This window comes from Anopheles arabiensis, chromosome 2 (assembly GCF_016920715.1).
Source record: "Anopheles arabiensis isolate DONGOLA chromosome 2, AaraD3, whole genome shotgun sequence".
NCBI classification, from domain to species: Eukaryota; Metazoa; Arthropoda; class Insecta; order Diptera; family Culicidae; genus Anopheles; species Anopheles arabiensis.
Genome location: NC_053517.1, coordinates 8,610,675 through 8,631,474, shown reverse-complemented (window position 1 = coordinate 8,631,474; position 20,800 = coordinate 8,610,675). Strand labels below are relative to the sequence as shown.

At 43.7% G+C, this 20,800-nt stretch overlaps 1 protein-coding gene across 5 annotated transcripts in view; it reads right to left on the bottom strand.

Annotated features, from left to right (window-relative positions):
* The window catches only part of LOC120906142 (protein tincar), a 91,132-nt gene that overhangs the window by 19,246 nt on the left and 51,086 nt on the right, over nucleotides 1-20,800 (bottom strand). For all 5 annotated transcript variants that reach the window (XM_040317626.1, XM_040317634.1, XM_040317618.1 and 2 more), the window contains 2 exons: nucleotides 13,450-14,431; nucleotides 11,272-11,393 (listed from right to left, as the gene is read on the bottom strand). In XM_040317626.1, the coding sequence (XP_040173560.1) occupies nucleotides 11,272-11,393; nucleotides 13,450-14,036 (709 nt within the window). In that variant the 5' untranslated portion in view covers nucleotides 14,037-14,431. The remainder of the gene's footprint in view (nucleotides 1-11,271; nucleotides 11,394-13,449; nucleotides 14,432-20,800) is intronic.

The following is a 20,800-nucleotide window of genomic DNA, read 5'->3' as shown; positions in this document are numbered from 1 at the left end:
GTTTATCTGCCCGTGGCCGGATGAAAGGGCAACAGTACTGGTGGAAGTCCCGTATCCGAAATACACCGGAATAGCTTGAATACGATGTTATCCTTAGTCGACAATAAGGCCTTTCCTTCCCTTTTCGGACACAGGCACATCCGCAGAAGATGCGCACCCTGCGCCCGCAGGGAATCTTGTTAGTGTTATCCAAAACTTTACGACATTTTCGAAAAATGGTCCTTACACAAAACACACAAAAAAACGAAGAACCAGGAAGGGAGATACAGCTTCGGTAGCAGCTGCCACCAACTCACTCTCCCGTACACGGGCCACGCCGAGGAGTCAGTGACAACTGCGTTGGCTTACAACAGCACCGGATGCCGCTCGTTTGAAGGTTCAGTTTATGATTGAACATTCTGTAATCATACTTTGAGTGAGGTGAAATGGTTTCCAGAACGGAACGGACAGCACACGGGGACGGGTGGAGGTAATTGCGTAGAAGACAATTTAAAACATCGCCGCAAAATGTTTTACTTTCAAAACCGGCACTCCTGGCCTTTATCCCTTTTTGCGCTCGTCCTTCCGTGCGGGGGGAATGTGTGGGTATAAAAAACCAAACTCGGATGGATCAAATAACGCGAAAGCTTCCACCAACTCGCCGCGAGCGGGGTGCGAAACTTTCACGGTGTAAACTTTGTGCACGGCGCATAACAATCATGTCTGCTCGCCAGGGCTGTTGTCCTTGGCCGTCTCGTCCCGGCCGGGAAGGAATTTTCTATCGAATCGGGCGTAGGCTGATTGAAAGGTTTTGGGATAGGAATTTTAATTAGGATATTTTTGAATTTGCTCTTTTGCGCTGGTGGTTGTGCTGTGCCGGTGAGACGAAGCGAAAATGGATGAGTTAGTCGGTGGTATTAAGTTGTTTTAGCTGAGGGCAAGGTTACTTTGCGATGCGATAATTGTGAGAAAAGGGGTGTGAAAAGATTAATTGGCAGAACGTTGTACTGAAATACCCTTTGTGAAAAGAATGCAATTTATGGGAGTATTTGTAAGGCTCACTTTAAGGCTCAATTCTAAAGGATATTCCTCACAATAAACAATCAAAACTTGAGCACCTTAGTAATCATTCATTCAGTTTTATTCACTCACAAAAGTGTTAAAAGACCTCTCCTAGCGATTGTCTCCTTTGTAACAATTTCTTTGATCGTTATCATCATCGTTATCATCGTCATCATTAGCAGTGCAAGAGCTTTTTGTTCGCACAAAAAACCTCACAAAAACTACTGCTCTTTGTGCTGCGCACCGAAAGTGTAGCGGTGAAAATGCAATTTGCATTTAAAGCACCTTATCTTTTTCTCAGCTCACACAGCGAGCACAAAAATGCGCGATGCACTTCAAACGAGCAATATTTATACCCTCCCCCCTCCATCTGGTAAATATAAACAAAATGCCACAATAGGTCAAACTAGGTAGAGACAGCGGAAAAAGCGCAACCACATTGACAACAGGGCGCGCGCTTGTTTCCCCGAGACAAACAGGAAGCGATTTTTCACCTTGATGAAACTTCGCCCCGGATTCGCAGCGCACGGCGAGCGCGGTTTTCCTACGTTGGCATGATGGTAAGCACATCGTAGTGTGAAGCGGAAAGAGAGAGAGAAAGAGGATGCGAAATGAGCTAAAATGTCTGCGGAAAATACAATTATGGTAGCGTTTGAGGAAATAATATCGCAAGACCAAGATGCCAGACGACACGTCCACGGAACGAACCGTCGTTGTGTGTAAAGTTTCTTGTGAGGCAGATGAGGTGAAGGGGGACCCGGTCGGTCGTTTATATGTTTTTCAACTTTTTATGGTTTCCTTTTTTGTAGCCCTTTGGTTAGTTTGCTTTTTATTTTACGCTATTTAATTTCATTGAATTAAAATCATTTTGTACTTTCAGTGTCAGTTTTTGTGTCAAGTCTGATGTTGAATTTTATGGTTTGTGATGAGTGTGATGGGTAAATAAAGAGGTATAATACACACCCTAACTCGACACTGGATGGTATGGCAATAAAGGAGAACCGCTGAGACGAAAGAATAAAATTGAGAAAAAATACGAATAATTATTCTGTAACTAAGAAAAGAACTAAAAAATGAAATCAAAAGAAGAAAAAAGCAACAAAACATACACTGTAGTATGCAAAACAGCGGGCAAAGTATTTAAACACACACAAGGTGAGAGCAGACACAGAAGTAAAAGCTGTTAAGAGGTGCAAAAACAAAACAGCAAAACAACAACAATAACACCATTACTCTGATAAGACATAATCCTCTCGAAGGAAGCGAATGGTGTTTTTTGTTTCTATTAAAGAACAAAACAGGAACGGTCTGGCGGTGGTTTTTCAGCCAGGGAGATTCCATCTATTGCTGCTTCCACTGTACAAAAGGATCTGGTCATTGGTTGTTGATTTCACTGTTTTGCCCTTTCTATTCCGATTGGACTGCTCGGTGTATTGTGCTGTTTTGTTTTTCTTGTTTTTTATGTTTTTCATTTTGATTATTCCTCTATTTCCTTGCAAAGCAATTTGGGTTACGTGGGCATCCCGTTAGTCCTTGATTGGCCGTTAGTTTAGCATCATGGCACGGTCCGTAGAGTTTGAAGTGTTTATCCACTGTGGATCCACCGAGGCAGCAGGACATGCCGCAGAACGATCTGCTTCAGTTAATGAAGAAGGAGTGTTTCGATTTTCACTTTGTTTTCATTTGAAAGAAGGATAATTGAACAAGGGACAGTTTTGCTTCAATCAATTTCCTCGCCCTCGTCGATGGGAGATTGATTTTCTTGAAGACTTTAAAGCCTGGCATGGTTCTCGCGCTGTACATTATTATTAAATTTGCATTTAAAGTAGACCGTTGAACAGTAGAATTTAAAACCCTCCTTAAAAGGGGTTTCTTGGTAAACCTTTTGTTTCAAAATCGTCCAATAATCAGCTCACTAAGGGCAAACGCCTTGAACCGCATTGAAAATTCTATCAAAATACCTCCACCAAAAGTGGTAGGGTCTTACTTCCAAGAACCAAACCCATCATCATCATCGTTGCTCATTACACTTCCTTCCTTCCGCCCATTTGTAACACCAGCATTTTGCTGCCCGGCTGGGTGCCTATTTGATGTGCCAATTTCAAAGGATTGAGATTTGAATAAACCTCACCATTGCACATTTCACCAGCACAACTATCACCACTATCCATTCATGCGCACGGCGGTTCTGCTCGGGTGATGATGATGAAGGTGCTCATGCATCTGCCATGCCGCCATAGGTGCTTGTAGCTCCGTCAGGTAAGCAACAGCAGTCAGACAGACAGTCAGAAAGGCATCATTAGTTATGCAAATGCGGCCGGCGTGTACTGCAAAGCGACTACTGCTCCACGTGCTCCAGATATCTCTTTGTGCTCCGGGGGCGATTGTTCGGATTTTATCGGTCACCAAGGTGCCATGGGTTTATCTCGAACGATTGTGGCAATTTCGTGCAATTCGAAAGCGTTCGAGACTACTGAAGCGGGAGAGATTATCCTGCGTTGTGTTGTGCCGCACGGTGAGATGTGAAAATGGGATTTATTGGGCGCTTCGGAGGAGCCAGACCTTAATGCAGGAGAAATGTAAATGACACATAAAACGAGGCGAATGATTTAAGTCTTAACCGTATGGGTTGAATGGAAAGTGTCCGATGTGAAGCTAAATTTATACAACCAGCGAAAGTCAAAACAACAGAATGGGAGCAAATATCGATGTTGTACAATGAAAAAATGGATACCATCCTCCATCGCATAGTTTGCTTTTCCGGTCGACCGTAGTTGTATTCTGCATTAAAGATTCATTTACAAAACAAGCCTGTTGTAGCTATGAATCAAACAAGCTCAAGCACTTTCGCATCCACCCGCAGCACCCGTTCGGCCCATTCGGTGCCCGTTTGCTGAAATGCACAAATTAAAGTGAGCAAGCAATACAAACTGATCATGTTTGTTTCGTCGAAAGTGCAATTATGCTTCGTTACGCACTCGCACCGGCCCCCGCAGAGCCAACTCGTCTGCAGTTCTGACTGGGTGGCATTTATAATTGAAACCGTTTATCATCGGTTGGCCCACGTTTTGTTCGGAAAGCTTTGCAGTGCAGGCAGCGTTTTACACAGTGCGCCCGGGAGTGGAGGGATGCGTTTGGAGTGAGGCGTTATAAAAGCGTAAATTATATCGTAGCCGTTAGCAGTGCGGGACAGCGCTTGTGGTCGATTGTCTTCTAAGTGGCCAGACACGTTGATGGTGGAAGTGTATGGAGTGTTGAGATGAGAGGTAGCAGTGTTTGCCTTGGGCAGCGCATAACGAACTTACTGTATTTGATTTATGTTGCCAGTTCGATGGTGAGCAAAATAAAACCAAACTATTTGAAACGATTTGAGAATGTATATTGTAGTTGGAAAGTTTTACAAATTTTTGTCATCTTTTAAGCTATTGTTTTAGTTTATTTATCTCCTCACTTTACGGGGCTTGGACTCTTTGAATGTTCAATGTGCAGGTAAGATTACATTGAAAACATCAAGTAAGAACGGTTCTTATTAACTCGCTTGTGCTACATTTATACTCCCCAAAAATTACCTAGAAGAAGAAACCTCCATTCCCTAGGCCCACAAAAAAGGGCGACAGGAAATGAAAGAAGAAAAATCAATTTGGTGTATACTTTCCTTCGGTTGAGTTACCTTTACGATTATAAACTTCTCCAGACGTCCAGAATCCTGATCCGAACGGCCAACGGTGGCGAAGAAAGCAACCCTAAACCGATACTGCTGCCATGGGGTTGGGGGTAGGGTCAAAAGGGTTAAGAAAATTAAGCCCTAATGCCTATATTCGAATGCCCATTACGCAGGAGGGTGAACCCGTAAGCTGACCCGTTCCCGTTCTCGTTCCTGTGGATGTTTACATTATTCAAGGCATCTTGTTGAAGCTTCCTCCCGTCCAATATAGTGAGGTGTTGAAGAAATGAGAAAGAGCGAGAGTTACATGCTAGAAAAGTATGTACTATAGTGGAGGCAAAAAAAGGGGAGTCCTATCATGGCCCATCACTCACCTCTACCCTTCGTTTCATGGGTGAATAAGAAAATATGGATTCAATTTATCAATTTCCCTCAACCGAAACTGAGTTATTTTTTTTTCTTATATTGGGGAGTTCTACCAAAAAAAAAAAACAAGTTCGATTGGGCCGATGTTGATCGAGGTGCCGGAAGCAGTAAGAAGATGCAATTGGGTGGAAGGATATTTACATAATAAGATGTATTAATACTTTTGGTAGGCATAAACACCAAATATTTATCAGCGAAGTGCGGTGTTTTGATAAACATGTTGTAAACTGTACAACAATACAAGATAATGTTATTTTAACAGGGAATTTATATGGCTACTGGTATAAAACAAACATACAACAAATGAACAAACATATGTTTTACGCTTAGCGTGTTTTCGTCTCGTCTGCCAAAAATGTTTGTGTTCCACCAAGTGAATGTTGCCAGGCGTGTACTCCCGTGTAATAGTTGCTATTTTCTCCCCACAGGGTATACTTTCATTCCGAATAAATACACGTTCCATACGTAAGCGCCTACGGCAAAATGGTTGGCATTTCCTTATCGCACCGTCAGCTTCCGGTAGCTCGGGGAACAAACTTCGTATTTCATCGTCAGACGACGACGAGCCCCGGCACACGATGTGTACCACACAACGCCCATCTCACACACACACACACACAGACACATACACACACACTCCAAAACCCGGCACCCAGCAGACAAGCGTGGCACAGGTATTTACCGACGGTTTCGGTGGTTTTCTGCGGCAAACCCAAAGGACATTCTTTCTGACTTCCGGCAGCTCAATCACGGCCAACGGCGGGTAAGCGCACGGAACGAGGTGAGGATATGTTTATGCGAACAATTTATGTTTCCTCTACGGGTGAAAATTGGTGCCAGTGCATAGCGGTTTGGGCAAAACCGGGCACGCTAGTGCTAGATGGTAGCGGGCATGATGGTTGTTCCTCCATGCTTCATTTGCATTGGCCGCTAAGTCGGTTCCTGTCGGTTGCTTCGGGGAGATAGTTTCGCCAAAATAGAAGTTTGGCTACGCCAGGTAAAAACTTTTCCCTTGCAGTGCATCAAACCGAACGGATGGAAATGATGCAGCTTTTTGTTCGGGAAGTAGCAGAGGTTGGGAAAAAACTTAACCGGAGGCTTCCTTACCAGCGGGATCTTCGGTGCGGTCTGTTGAAAGCAAACTATAGACAAACTCTTGCAATTATGCTGGTTTTTTGTTGGGTGATGTATTTCCATGAGCCACCTGAGCGCCGTTGAACAGCCAGCTCATAGTTTTGCTGGTTTGAAATTCATAGAATCGTAAGAGGAGCTTTTTAAGTTGGGGCTTGATGCAATAATTAAAATAATTTTAAAAGAAAGAGAATTGAGAAGAATTTCTTGTCGTGTAGAAAGAAAAAAACTACACTTGTTTTGCTGGAATATTATTGAATATCCATCCAGGTAAGCAATAAAATAAACCTTTCCAAATGTTGAATTCCATCAAGAATTTAATTTGTTTCAAAAACGTGACATCCCTGTCAGGTGTATTAAAAATAGTCTGCCGGTAAATCCTCTTATCCTTACCAGCCTTGCCTTGTTCACTTTTCTCAAAACGGCACCAGCAAACTTGCTGCCGAGGACAGATTTCAACCAATCAGTTTCAGTATTGAAGCCTGTGGTACGGTTATTTTCTACTGATCAGCACAACCGGAAGCAGCATCATCACGTTGACAGCTGTCGTTCGTTAGCTGTTCGGTTTTTTTTGCGCTTTGGATCGTTTCCTCACAGTAGGCGAACTAGTTGCGAGAAAAAAGGGAGAGCGAAGCTTACGAAATGGAAACTTGCAGGTGTTTTCCGTCATCTGTTCAGCAAAGCTGATGGGAGATATTGAATTTAGAGTGCAAAACTAACGTGACAAGAGTTTAGCGCAAATCGCGAAACTATTGTTCCGTAAGTTTCTTTTCTTTCTTAGTTTCTTGAACAAAAAAAAAGGGGATGCAAAGTTATATTTGTTGCCCATTAGCTAACATTTAAAACTTCTACCACTGTCAATAACCTTTAGCCATGTTTTCGACCAAGGAAGGGTCCCTTTTTACTCCCCCTTTTACTCCCTACGATTCAGAATTGCTTCAGAAAAATGTAGCAAATTGCTGTTTAAAAGCCATTAATTTACGGCTACTCGCTCGGATGCACATTCTTGAAGAAAATTGTCCACCCAGCACACTGCCGATGCTATCTCGCACTGTATCGATTTTCTATTCGCAGCCGTCTCAAACCCCTTTTTTCCACCGGTTGACTTTCAATTCCTGTGCGAGTTTCCCATTTGGGGGCGTGTTGCGGAGGTGTCTCCGCGATGTACCAGAGGGAGGGGAGCAAGAAGAAGTGATGTGTTTTATGAGAAAAGTTTCTCCCGGCTGATTTCCCCCGGGGACACAAGCCTTGTCGTCCCAAAAACCTTTCGAATGAGGCCAAAAGGGCACTGCCGCAGAGGGGCGGTGGGTGGGCTTGTATGGTACGTGTTTCGATGAAAGGGAAAACGATGGAAGAGAATGAGAGAGTAAAGGGAACACGGATGACTTACAATTACATTTTAGCGTTTTGGGTTGATAGGAGAAAGAACGAAAAAAGTATAATGTTTTAAGTGTTTGAATTTTGTTTTGCAAATGTTTGAAACAGCGAGAAATATTTGCAAATGCTTTGAAGTTGCGTATGAAGTTCAACCTGTGAGTTACTCTCTCCTCACTGTATTCTGGATGTATTAAAATGTGATTGATGAAATAAATCACCATCCATAATGCCGATGCCTTGCACCTGCAACTGCCTCCATTTCTCCGTTTAAAACCCCTTGCTCAATCCTCTGTGAACAAGTGTTGACGTTCAGCAAATGTCACTAAAAATCGAAAAATAAATGGCATGCTCGTAACCATGGCCCTGGACAGAGGCAAACGTAAAACCCGGCCTAGAAATTGCGCGCTGTAAATCAATTCTGACAGCGCGTAATAGACGTGCAACCACCGCTTTGGAAGCCCAGGCCTGGCGAAATACACTTCCGGGCAGTGGTAAGGGAATGTATGTCCACCGTAAGACCGGCAAGACGAGCGAGCGAGCGTACGCGCGTGAGGGAACGTGGCCAGATGGTGCCAATGCTTCAGTGCCCGTAGCACCGCAGCTAATGTCAAACGTGATTGGACGGGGATTGCAGCCCGTGCTCTGCGCTGGGGATCTCTGCAATGTTTCCACTTTTACCGCACCCTCTGCATCTGTATCGACTGTCGATGGTTGATGGTTGCGGGCCCTGGAATGGATTACTGTGTGTGTGTGCGTGTTCCTTTTCCCCCGGATGGCTGCAGGAAAACGCGAAGAAACTTATTTTTAAATCATGATGGTGATTTTATTCTTCCAAGGGGAGATGGAGTTGGAGTTCGAAATGCGAAAAAGTTTTATCGTACAAACCCCCGGTATAAGAAGGGTGTGCTCAATGGGGGATGAGAAGTACGAGAGATGTTGGGCGAAAAGTTCGCATCGATGTTACCGATAAGCGAACATATTTAACATGGCTTTAGTGGGGAATTTTTTAGTGCCATTATGCTAAGGAATCATAAGGCTCTTGTGAGCGGCGTCTCCTAGAGGGGTTATTTGGGAGGAAAAATGAAAATCTTTCGAAGCAAGTAAACATATTATAACCACGGGGTAAGATAATTTTACTTAAACATGGCTGTATGTTGTGTTGTTTAATAGTGTTTTAAAGTATTATACGGCTGCTTTTGAAAAAGTATGCAAAATTGTTATGCGACACACGGAATGCGGAATTTTATCAACTGTATAACTAGCTGAAGTAATAATCTGTTCAAACGATAATTCACCATAATGAGCGTGATTTAAGCTACGAATAGGATTAGTAAACATTATGCATTCACTGGTGCCGTTCCGAGTGGGACGTGTGCCTCACAAAGCGATACCATTTAAACTGCAACGACTAGCTTTATCCAATTAGGCTAATTTGTAAATGAAATAATGCGAACACAAGTCCCCGATGGGAGGCCTTTCGCAGTAAAAATAATTACAGTTGACGATGGTCGAAAAGCTACACAGAAATAGGAAATGCAACAAATGGATTAAGAATGCAGTGGAATATTCTAGCATGGGAAGGAAAAGTGCTTGTTTGTGCATAATTTAATATTAAGGTAAAATACGCTTTTGCTGCAGCAGCTTGTTGCTGTTTGGGTGCATTTTAAACTGTGCAATATCGATTCTTGTTTTGTTCTGTCAAAGTGTGTAAATTTCAGTACAAAAGCACACAAAATCCAATTATTGGCATTACGAATGATCATGCCAGTTCGGTTCGTAAACAAGCACCGGTTTTTGTTGCATTTGCTCAAACCTAATTAATTTCATCACTCAACGCTACCGTTTACGTGCGTGGCGGGAAAGTGTCGTTGGGTAGGAAAATTTAATTATTACAATAATAAAGCATGACAGCTTCCACATCGTTGCGATGCTGCTTGACGGAGGATATCATCGTTGACAGCGATGGAAAATTACCGCTTCTCGCGTGTTTCTACGCAAAAGCCTTTTTAGCCGGTGGGCGAGAGAAGGTGGGTGGAAAACCGGATTATGACACCGATACGCAGTGTGGTTGTAAGCTAAGGGCACGGGCTGACTCGGGCAAACACCCGAGCTCGATGGTAGATGATGCTGGGCACTAACAGCTCCGCAAAAGCTCTTGTGGGAGGGTGTGCTTAAGAAAAGTCCTCCCAGTCGAGGGGAGCGCTTAGCAGGTAGCGTAACAAATTGGGGAATTATATTTTACACCGGCAAACAAACTAATCGACCCATCCTCCCCATCTCCCCATCCAAAAGGAATCCGGTGCACTAGCCACTTCCGGTCGGGTGCGGTATTTCTACGCTCGCACCGTGTACGATTCGGGTACTGTTGTGGATAAGAGAATGTCTGAAATCGTATCTCGTTAGCACACACATACTCATGCTTGCAAACGCCACCCAGAGGGTGAAATTCGACCGGAAAAGCGTAAAGTCTTTGCACGCTCTAGAGAGTTTCGGTCCGTGCGTTACAACTGCACATTAATTCATTCTTATTTATTGTCATCTTTAATTTCAGTTAGCTTTTCCATTAGAAAGTTTCGCTGGTGAAATAGTGCTTTCCGTTTCCGGTCGCGCGTGGTCTGGATGGGTGAAATAGCGTGAAATCGTTAGCCGGTTGGAATTTGAAGAAGTCGGGAAAGTAAACCAAAAAGCTGAATAAATGCTTTGGCAAGCAAGCATCTGCATGTGCGGAAGAATGGTGCGCTGCGGATTGTTTATCGACTAAAGGGGGAATACATACGTAAGTGGTTGAAGTTGGTGGCAACACAGACACATACACAGATATACATACCCGTATATATAGAAGGAAAGGATGTGGTAATGAGCAAGAAAGGCGGTAAGAAGTAATATGGGGCTTAATAAAGTTTTGCTTTCAGAGCACTTTTTTGTGGGGCGAATGGGAAAACTCCCCTCAATGGGGAAGAGAGAAAAAATGGCACAGAAAGAAGAATGTGCTTTATAATATTTTTCATAAAGATAAAGCCATACGAAAGAAAAAATACAAATACCACTGGACTCAAAAGCTATTTACGATTTTCTGGAGAAATACTAAAATTTCACCCGAACAATAAGCAGAGTATAATCGCACACAAACGGGTTGCAGTATTCCCGGAAGCGACCGCGTTCTATTAACACTTGATCCTATTTCTATTATCGCGCTTGGGCGTGTTTTTTTCCGATGAAGGTGCGCATTATGTAATTGGATTTCCCGGTATAATTTCGCGCCCTCAAGGGCAAGGCTTAGGTACGCTTCATTCGCTGCGGTAAGGTTGCGTTTTAAAAGCCGGTTCGGTGGGAAAATGGGTTCCAAATAATTCGCCGCACACTGTAGGCAGGAGAGGTTTCACCGTCAGAGCCGTTTTGTGGTTGGCTTTCTAGGAAAATACCCTACTCGTTGATGTGTATTTCAATTTGGTTGAACAACGCGTTTCCATGAAAAGAAGCTTGCTCCGTTCTTCTAGGTGAATGAGCGTCGGAGAAGAATTTATATTGAATGTGGAAAGCGGAGGCGTAGGTTGATGTAGAACCAAACTGGTGGTGTTTGTTTTATAGAAGTTATTTTGGAATAAAATATAGAAAAATCGCATGCACATTACCTCTTGGTAGTAGTCCATTTTCGATTACTTTTGCCTCGAGCAGCAACCGTGGCAATAGTAGACAGATTGCCGTGATGATATGTATGAAAGCTGAGGTTGGGCCACCATGAATCCACAGCGAGCTGGAAGGGAAAAATAATTTAATTTTACATTTACTAAAATGATGATAACATTTTACATAATTATTATCGCATTAAGAGAAGTTGTGCACTATCCTTTATTTTCCTTGCTTCCATAACTCTCACAACCGTATGCCACTCCCAGGCAGGAAAAAAGAGCTTCATATGTATGCATTCATCCTTAAGTTCCGCTTCTCAGGCAATGATTTATAGTGCAGCAGCGTTTGCATAATTTCTTTCAGGAACGATCTGCTAGCTAGCTGCCAGCACGGTACGGTTTATGCACGTGCTTTGATGCAACGGCACAACATGACAGAAGCGAAAATAACGCGACGATGATAGAGAAAGCTAGATAAACACGGGTGCATGTTTGCGACGCCTAGCCAATACATTACTCCTCAGCGCAGTGCTGTGTGGGCGGCAAGGAGATGGCAAAAGGTAGAGTCTGTATATGCTAAGCAGGATGCAAAATAGTGCCACTCAAACAGCTCCGGGGCAGAACCGGTATGAATTAAGCAGAGTTGTTTCCATTACCAGATGGTTTGACGGTTCTCGCAAACGTCGCGGACCAGGGCAGGGAGGATGCGGTGTAAGGCAAAGATTAGATTGATAGGGTGAAAATGAGAGAAAATACTCGGCAAACAGTAATGAAAGTTTTTCTATGGTGATACTGGGTTGGAAAAGGGGTGTGCAATTTGTTGATGCCATTCTGCTGTGTGTATGAAGCATGTGAGCATAGCAGAGGAATCAAGCTCCTTCGTAATATTCGTCTCACTTTCTTTAGTATTCCTTTTGGAAATAGAAAAACTTCGTCCTACTGGGAGCGAGTGTTTGTGCCACCCGTAACGAAAATCTTTAATGTTCTTATGCTGGCTGCATTCGATTAAGCGAAAAATAAATAATCAAATCACACCACACTGCAGCAGTGACTGCCAAAGCAGTCAGCGCCTAAAAGTAGACTATTCGTTTCTCACCATCTGTGCCCGGGTGGGAGCGTGTGGTTTAGAATTTATAGTTTGGCTCTGGCTGTGAAGGCTCGCTTGTCGACAGTCGTGTACCGTTTTACCGACAGCTGGTACCATTGTTATTAAGAATCGGCTGAAGACATTCATCAGGCAAAACAGACAGTAGCATCTTCAGCGTGGGAAGCTGTGTACCATCCACGTCGAAATATTAAACACAACCGAATCGGTAGAATCGGAGCAAGAAGCTCTAGCATTCGCTCGGGGAGGGCAAAAATAGCATCTCCCGCGTGGGTGATTGCAAATTTCATAGTGAAATGGTGCGGGAATACTCCTTTTCGGAGATGAAATGGAAGAGGATTATGGAGGTTTAGAACGCTGCTAGAAACGGTGAAGGATTAGTCGATGGCGCGGGCATATCTATTGGAGAGACTTCCATCATAAAGTCTAGCTGATTTTGTACGGTTTTCAGAATTCCCGGCTTTGACTTCTTAGCCTTCGGTGAGACGAGTATACACGAGTTAGTTTTAATTAAAGTTGGGTACTGGTGTTACCGAATGCTAGCGCGTCTCATTAGGACGTGTCCGGTGGTGGCCCGGAGCAGCGAGAGCACGCCGTTGGTACATGCTGTCAAGCGTATCGTGTTGCGCAAGAGCTTAGTCACTCCAGTTTGCTAGTGCTGCAGGAGCGTCAATAGTGTAGCGGGAAAGCTACAGCGATGACTTCAAGCAGCCGAATCGCGTTTCGGAAGCAACCTGAACGCACACAACGGTAGTCGTTGAGGAAGTCATCAAAAGTGCTGATACTGCAGCGTAATGAGAATATAATGAAAATTGTTCTGCTTGTGTTGTGACGACGGAGTGATGTCTCCGCTGGAATAGATTCTGATGCCGCGTCTCGTTCCATTAATTGTCTAACAAAGCAAAAACAAACACAATTAGGAGCGCTTTAGAGATTGGCCTTCATGCCTTCGCAAATTCTAATGCTGACTCGGTTCGAAATGTTTCAATTAGGCTCTTGGGAGACAAAACTTTCGCTGCTTAAATAAGTCAACGCAATCGAGTAGGTGGAATGAAATTGCGTTTGCTTCAACTTACCGCAACGTTCCCTCGAACGCTTCCTCTTCCAGTCCGTCATGGCTGGCCGGAGCAGAACCGTGCCAGAGCTTGGTGCCGGAGGCCAGCTTCATACCGTCGTTCGCTAGATTGCCCACGCGAAACAGTGCCGAGGCGAGCAGCAGGGGCAGAAACAGGACGACCAGTCCGCAGAACACGATCTGTATGTCCAGCTCGGTTGTAGGCTTTTCGTACTTCCAGCTTAGCGCGGACAGGCCAATGTATCGGTGGGTGCCCTGCACGATCAGGTAGCCCTGTAACAGCGTCATCAGTATACCGTACCAGATGGACCAGAGCGTGTTGAGGTGTAACCGCCGACGCCGATGCTTTGCCGGGTCGGCCAAATGTGTCTGACGCCGAAGCGAACCAGAATTGGTCACGTACTGTGCGGAGGTGTTGTTGCTCGTCAGCACCACGCTGCTGTGCGATATGCTGGAGTTGAGACTTTGACATTGCTTCGATGAGGCGGTCGAGGTGGCGGTAATGTTGAGCAGTGATCGGTTTTTCTTCGAAACCATTGTTATGTCTCCCCCGTTCTCGTAGCCCACCAGCGAGCCAGTTATTGACATTGTGTGTTTGTTTTCTTTTCGTAAACGAGCGACAGCACTTTAGGTCCTAAGGTATTTTAGAAGTTCTGAGGGATGTCGTGTGTTTGTTTATAAGATGGACTTAATGATGATACTAATAGTGCGCTACGTTACGATACTATAGACTACGGCGGTGGTTTACGGGCGTATTCTAATGTCGCCGGTGTTTGACAGAGCAAAGACTAGAGCAAACAAAGTCGTTGTTGACGTTGCACAAGAGTGCATGTTATGAGCCTTGGGTGCCGAATGGTCGGCCGCACCGTGGAGATATGCTCGTGGCTACGTATTCTGGAGCAATCCTTTCGGTGGTTGCCGTCGATATGTAGAGTGCATCATCGCGTCGCAGTTTATGGTTGACTTTGGCGGGAGATTCGAATCTATAAATAGAAAGAGATGGGAAGGAAGATTAGTTAATGTAAAGTTTTGGTATTAACTATTGAGTTTCTGAAGTTTAGCTATCGTTGTATTTGGAACATCCTTATTTCAACAATCAAAAAGCGTTGAATCTATAAAACATAGTAGTAGTCGTAACATGAAAGCCATTGTTTTATAAACCCAGAAGATTTGTTGTTGTTTTTACAATACCTTATTCCAGCCCAGAAATCTAATATAAAACATACCCAAAGTACAGGAGAACACATAACACCATTCCATGTGTTGTAAAAGTCCCGCTCAGATTTGGTGATTTGTGGCTACAATTTTTGGAACTTTTTTTTGCCATCTGCCCGTAATCGATGTCAATTTAAGAAGAAGGTAACGAAATAAGTCTTCCGACGAAAAAGGAAAAAGAAACAATACATGGGTTTTCTACCGTTTGTCGCAAAGGTTTATCGTTGATTGACGAAGGTGCACACTCCCCATCCCCCACGAAAAAAAAGCACAACGGCAGTAAAAAGGTCCACAAATCCCACATCTACACCGACCAATCAATGGTCCAATGAACCCACCCACCGTACGTCCGTTTTGTTATTTGTGCCTGGATTCGCATTGTAGCTAGACGGTCCTCAGTGGACCCAAAAAGCGGGCCACACAATATGGTTCACTTCATCATGAACCATTAGCCCAGATGTGGTGAAGTCCTAAAGTTTAGTCTACATTTTTTTCTGCTTTGCTTTTCCACCCCGTCCAACCGGTAATGGATGTAGTGTGCTGAAGATGGTTGAAATAAAAATAATACCACTAATAGAACACTCCCCGCTTGTGCAACTTCTGCCAAATTACTTCGAGCCGAGGCATTGACTAAGAGCGACTAAGAGAGAGCAATGGAAAATGTTCTGGAAGCAAGTTGAATTTCAAACCGGCGGGGACAAGCTTCTTGCTGTTTTATTGTTTGTTTGTCTCGCCCCAGGTTTTGTTTGGCCACTCGTAAAACGTAAATCGTAGTATGGCGTGAGGGAACAATAAAGAAGCAACACAACAAGCGAAAGCAAAAAAAAAAAACAGAAACATCACAGCGTCTCGATTGCAGCAGATTTTCATTCACACCGATCGATCGATTTTCAGCGACACTGGAGTCGAACGGCAGGATGAGGTGCTACACGTCTGGCAGAACGGTGAAACAGGAACATGGGGATATAGATGGAGAGGAAAATATTGGTTTACTTTGTGATACTGTGCATGCCCGATGCCGGCTGGCTTGCGGGACAGGAGTTGGAAGGGAAATGAGACGAGGTAAAAATAAAATCAGCAATGACCAAAACAGTTCACAGCACCGTATGGAAATGGCGATACCGGTTTTCTTTTTTACAGTATACGTGCAGGATGGAAGAGTACAATGCTTAGCAATGATGATGATGCTTACAGCGCTAGGGAAATACACTATCAAGTGGTAAGCTTTGCAGGCGAGATTTTTTGTTTGCTCCGTTGTGCTCAATGATGATGACGATTTTTTTCAACGATAATGATGATTGTGTGGTAGAAGATGTTCTCTGCAGCACATAAGCGTTTGTCGAGTGGGAGTGGTTGCAAGTTTTTGTGTTTATTTTTCTTTCCACCGAACTTGAACGTTTATTTACATAATTCAATGGCGGGGACAAAAGTTTTTGCTGGCTAAACTCAGGTGGCGTACAGCACAACTAGAAGCATCAGCCGCGAAGGTGAGGGAAGTATTATTTTTGCTTTGCTGTTCCTTGTTTTGTGCATTTTTTTGCTTCGCCAAACGAAGTAAACAATTCAAATGCAACGAACCGAGTGTAGCGAGCATCGGCAATAAAGCTTTGCGAACTTATTAAAAATACCGACAATAGCTTCGTATGCTGTCTGCGACGCTCCATTGTAGGGGGCTTGGTATGGAAGCTTTTTCTCTTGTGCAGTAGTTGAAAGACACTTTAGAGTGCATTTTCGTGATGCAATCTACTTTGATTGCAATTCAGCTCGTTAGAGCACGCATAAAAGCATCGTTGATGGTGATGATTTACGGTAAACTCATGATTCAATAGAACGGTAAACGATGGAGAAGCTCTTTGCTCAAGCATAAAAGGGCTTTGGCGGGGTTATTACACGGAGGAATGAGTTGGTTCTTTTGAAACAGGTTTTTATGCAGCATTTGTTTGAAGTTTGATTGGAGTTGATTTTTTCTTTGGTAGAGTAGTTGAAACAGCTTCATGGTTGTAGGTTTTAAATATTATAATAATTGAATAATAGCTTGAGCATCTTTAAAACATCTTAAGTTTTTAGTAATATCAGCATATCAAAAATAACTCAATATAAAATCAGTAAACCATTAAAACTTTTCAACATGTATGCTTCCCAGAATGACTGCTGTCCGATAAGTCTCAAGTGGTAGCCACACTCTAGAACCCATTTCGAAATTGCTTCACATTTTTAGAACTGCAGCGTTGCACCGGTAGATAGAAACGGTACCCCAGCAGCCACTTGTTGACGGGTTTCTTGCACAACCGATCGTAACTTTATTCCCTGGCAGCGGGACATTGAAGGAAGTGCACCACCGTAAGACGAGTTGGAAGAAAGTTGGACTGCATCGGTACTGCGCGACGACTCGAAGTGATTGATGGTCGGAGCTCCTGCACGCGGTTGGTAATGGGCCCAGCGCTTCTGGTCTAGCGCTTCCGGGCAAAGAGACCAACTAAAAGCGACCTACTTTTGCGCTACCGAACTGCCCGTTCGCCGAGCGGATATGCATTTTCCCGTAATGGGTTTGATGGCACAGGCTGGTCCATTTTTTCGCCTCCTATTTCTCGTTTGGAGTGGAGCACTCAAACGAAGTGCTTCACAAAAAACGGCGCTCCACTTGAGAGGACTCCAAAACTGTGCCACGATAAGGACCGGCGATGATGGTCGCTATTGCACGGCCGAACGCCAACGGCAGTGTGCTGGTGTGGTACATAATCGGAAGAAAGTTTTTCGTTTCACTAATGAAAACATTAACTCCACCGTTCGCCCTCTCTCACTCTGTAAAGTTTTTCGTAAGAGTTTTACCTAGAAAGCATTAAGCAACAGCATGTTTGCAACATAATTGAAAGAGAGTAGTGGAATTATAACCACCCACAGCATAGCAGAATATTTGTCAACAGCAAGCGGATATTTTTGCATAAACGGTACAGCGGAGTACAACTTCTAGGGAAAGCCTTAAAGTTTAGCATACCGCTTGCGAGTGAGACGGTGTGTCCTAATTAAAAAATCAATAGCAATTAGCTGTCCATTTTGTCACTCGCCGTCTGTGAAGTGTTGAATGCGTCAGTTGGACGAGTTGAAAGGGGAAATTGGCTGGAAATAATAAGCCAATCAATTATCATTAACGCGCGGAAATCATCTCCAAACGAAATTCCTATGCAAACAGACGTTATCAACCCCCCAAACCCGGTGCTGGCCAAAGGGATATTAATGGTTATTCAACGTCTAAATGGCGCGTTTGACGACTGAGAAAAAAAAAAACATGAGTGACACGTTGAGTGAAATCGTAAACCAGTTATGGGAGATTAAACGTTGACACTTTAGCTGATTATCTTGATGATTTGATTAAACGATTAACATTGTAAAAATAGAATTGGGAAAACTAAATCCTGAACATTTTATAGAAAAGTACCACTGTTGCATATAATTAATGTTACACGGGTAGGATAGAGTCAGTACAACTATTTCTAAATAAGCAGATGCTTTTGATGTTGTAATTGAATTTGTCTGTAATGTCTTCATTGCATCTCATTAACAAAATGTTTAATTTGAAAAAAAACCCTCCAAAAAACATACAGCAATGTAGAAAGGGCTTTGCTGTGCGTTCAGCACACTACATCTCTTCAGTCACCCGTTTCATTTCGTTGGACTGTGATTGATGAGGCCGACGCGTAATTTGATACTCGTAATTGACCGCACTGTGCCACCCTTTGCCTCCCCAACGCCCGAAAGCGGGGAGTGCTGGCCCGTAATAATTTCATTAACCATTCGTTTGGCCAACCGAGCCTTCCGGGTTTGCGGTGTGTGTACGCCGTGGAGCTGTGTATGTGAGCCATTTTCCCGTTTCCTGGTTCGAAGCCACGCTACCACTACAGCCCGGTTGCCGCTTCGTCGCACGCGGAAGTGAAAAATTGCCACCGGAAGGCGACAGAGCAATATAAATTGTTTCAACAAATAAAAACCTTTTGTGGTGGAGGAGCGAGCGAAGGGAGCGGGGGTGTTAGAGTAGGGGAAAATTGTGGAAATAATTTTTAATAAAATTATCCTCCCTTTGCGCCCTGGCTGTCTTCATTGTGAGCCTGTGGAATGAAGTTTAAACACCAGGATCAGGTTCATTCCCTGACAAACAGTGGGCCACCAACTGGAGAAGGGGGTGAACAACGATCAAGTTTCTTTGTAAGCCTGAACCTGACTGCAGGAGGTGTACAGTTGCCCAAAATTAATTACAGCATAATGCAGTCGATAATCCTATTAGTAAGTGTCATAATCAAGCCACATCCAAACGGTGGGACAGCGGTGATTTCGTTTAGTGAGCGACTGAAACTGTCAGACGATGAGAAATTGATTTTTTTAATGCGGTTTGAGCGATGCCAGTGTTAAAAAAGGTGCTTTATATATTTACTGCTCGTTTTACAGGCAACTTTAGCGATGAGAGCATCCCTGTGATACATTCAGCGACTTTAAGCGCCTAAATGTAGGCAATACAGGTACTTGAGAATCGATACAGCCCTAGTGTAGGACGTTGTGAATGTTTAGATTTTTGTTTACATTTTTTGATTTTCATTGATTTTTCTATTGATTTTCAGAGCCGTATACAACCAAATTTTAAAGCGCTACACATAAAGACGCTACCCGCTTCCTTGCATTAGCAATAAATAGTAACATAAACATTCACACCTTAGGCGGGTGCTAGAGTCTGTTCCGGGTGGAAGATAAAAGTCTTCAATTCAATTATGGGGAGCACAATTTCCCCACCCTACCATTTACCTTCCCGTTTCCTCATACCACACCACTCCACCAGTAAATCTCATTACTGAGCTTGATGTTCTGCCAGTAAAAAAAAGAATGGAAGTCCATTGCAAAACAAAAAGTCTTCGACCGACCTAAAATCCAGCAGAAAAATGGCAAAATCATCGAAAACCTACAATTACATTGCGGACAAAGCCTTAACCAAGCGGGAGGGGTCAGGGTGTAAGGGGCACTGTTTACCTGCTCGTACGCGAAACTTGCTTCGCTCTTTGCACGGTAAAGCCGGGCCTCGCTCGGTGTTTATTTTTTATGACGCTATAATCTCGCCGAAATGGGCACTTACTGTCCTGTGGCGGGAGGTGTGTGAGTGGAAGATTTTATGTTTTATTTATGTTTTGTTTTGCCCCACTTACGGTGTTTGGACGGCAGTCTTTACTAGGGTGAGCAGCATTCACCCGCCACCCGCGTACCGCCAGCAAAAAGGGGCAGCAAGGGAGCAGCACGACTAATAGAACGATCAAGTGCTGGTGTTGTTTGATTTTGAGCCGCTCGTCCGACATCCTCCCCATGCCGTTCGTGTCTTATCGAATCGCGTCTCACGTCGTAAAAGAACACGTGACACGCTCCAGTGACCTGCACGATCCCGACCTATTCTCTGAGGCATCGTTGATTAGACGAAGATATTTTGACGTTGACAGTGAGAACGTAAACGGCGCGAAAGAACAACAAAACAACAGTCCAAGGGCAATCATTTCAATTTTTGCAAGATTGCCAAAGTAAACAGTGCGGGAAGAGTAGGCGCGAGAAGATTTCAGCGAACAGAACATAATTGAAAATTAAAACTCGTACAAAGATGGCCTCTGGGGAGTTTTGCTTGGGTAAATATTATTGGTTGAGAGATTGTTGAGACACAATTTCAATGAACAGTCCAAAGATGTGCAAACCTGAATGTTATACGGTGAAAATTTCATCTCCTTTTTCGAGGGGGAATTGAACCCCAACCGGCCTTACAGAAGACGACACGTCCTTACCATAAACCAAAGCAGCTATTTTTTCATTTAGAGAATATTTAAGAGACGCATCGCATGTTGCGATTTATATTGAAACATATCAAGGACCGCTAAGCTTTGCATGTCCGATAAACTCCAACACGTGATGTCTACACATAGGAAAGCAATAGGCAAAAAATAGCACGCACTGCTTCGCAACAAACGGATTAAGGCGCCATGTTGTGTGGAGTCCGATTAAAAGATTCGATTTTCTCTTCCTTTAAACCGCCTTTCCTTTAATGCCTACAACATCCGGGCAGAATCCTCCGTACGCGTTGATTGCTGCATTTGTTTACATTTGTACTCTCAATTGCA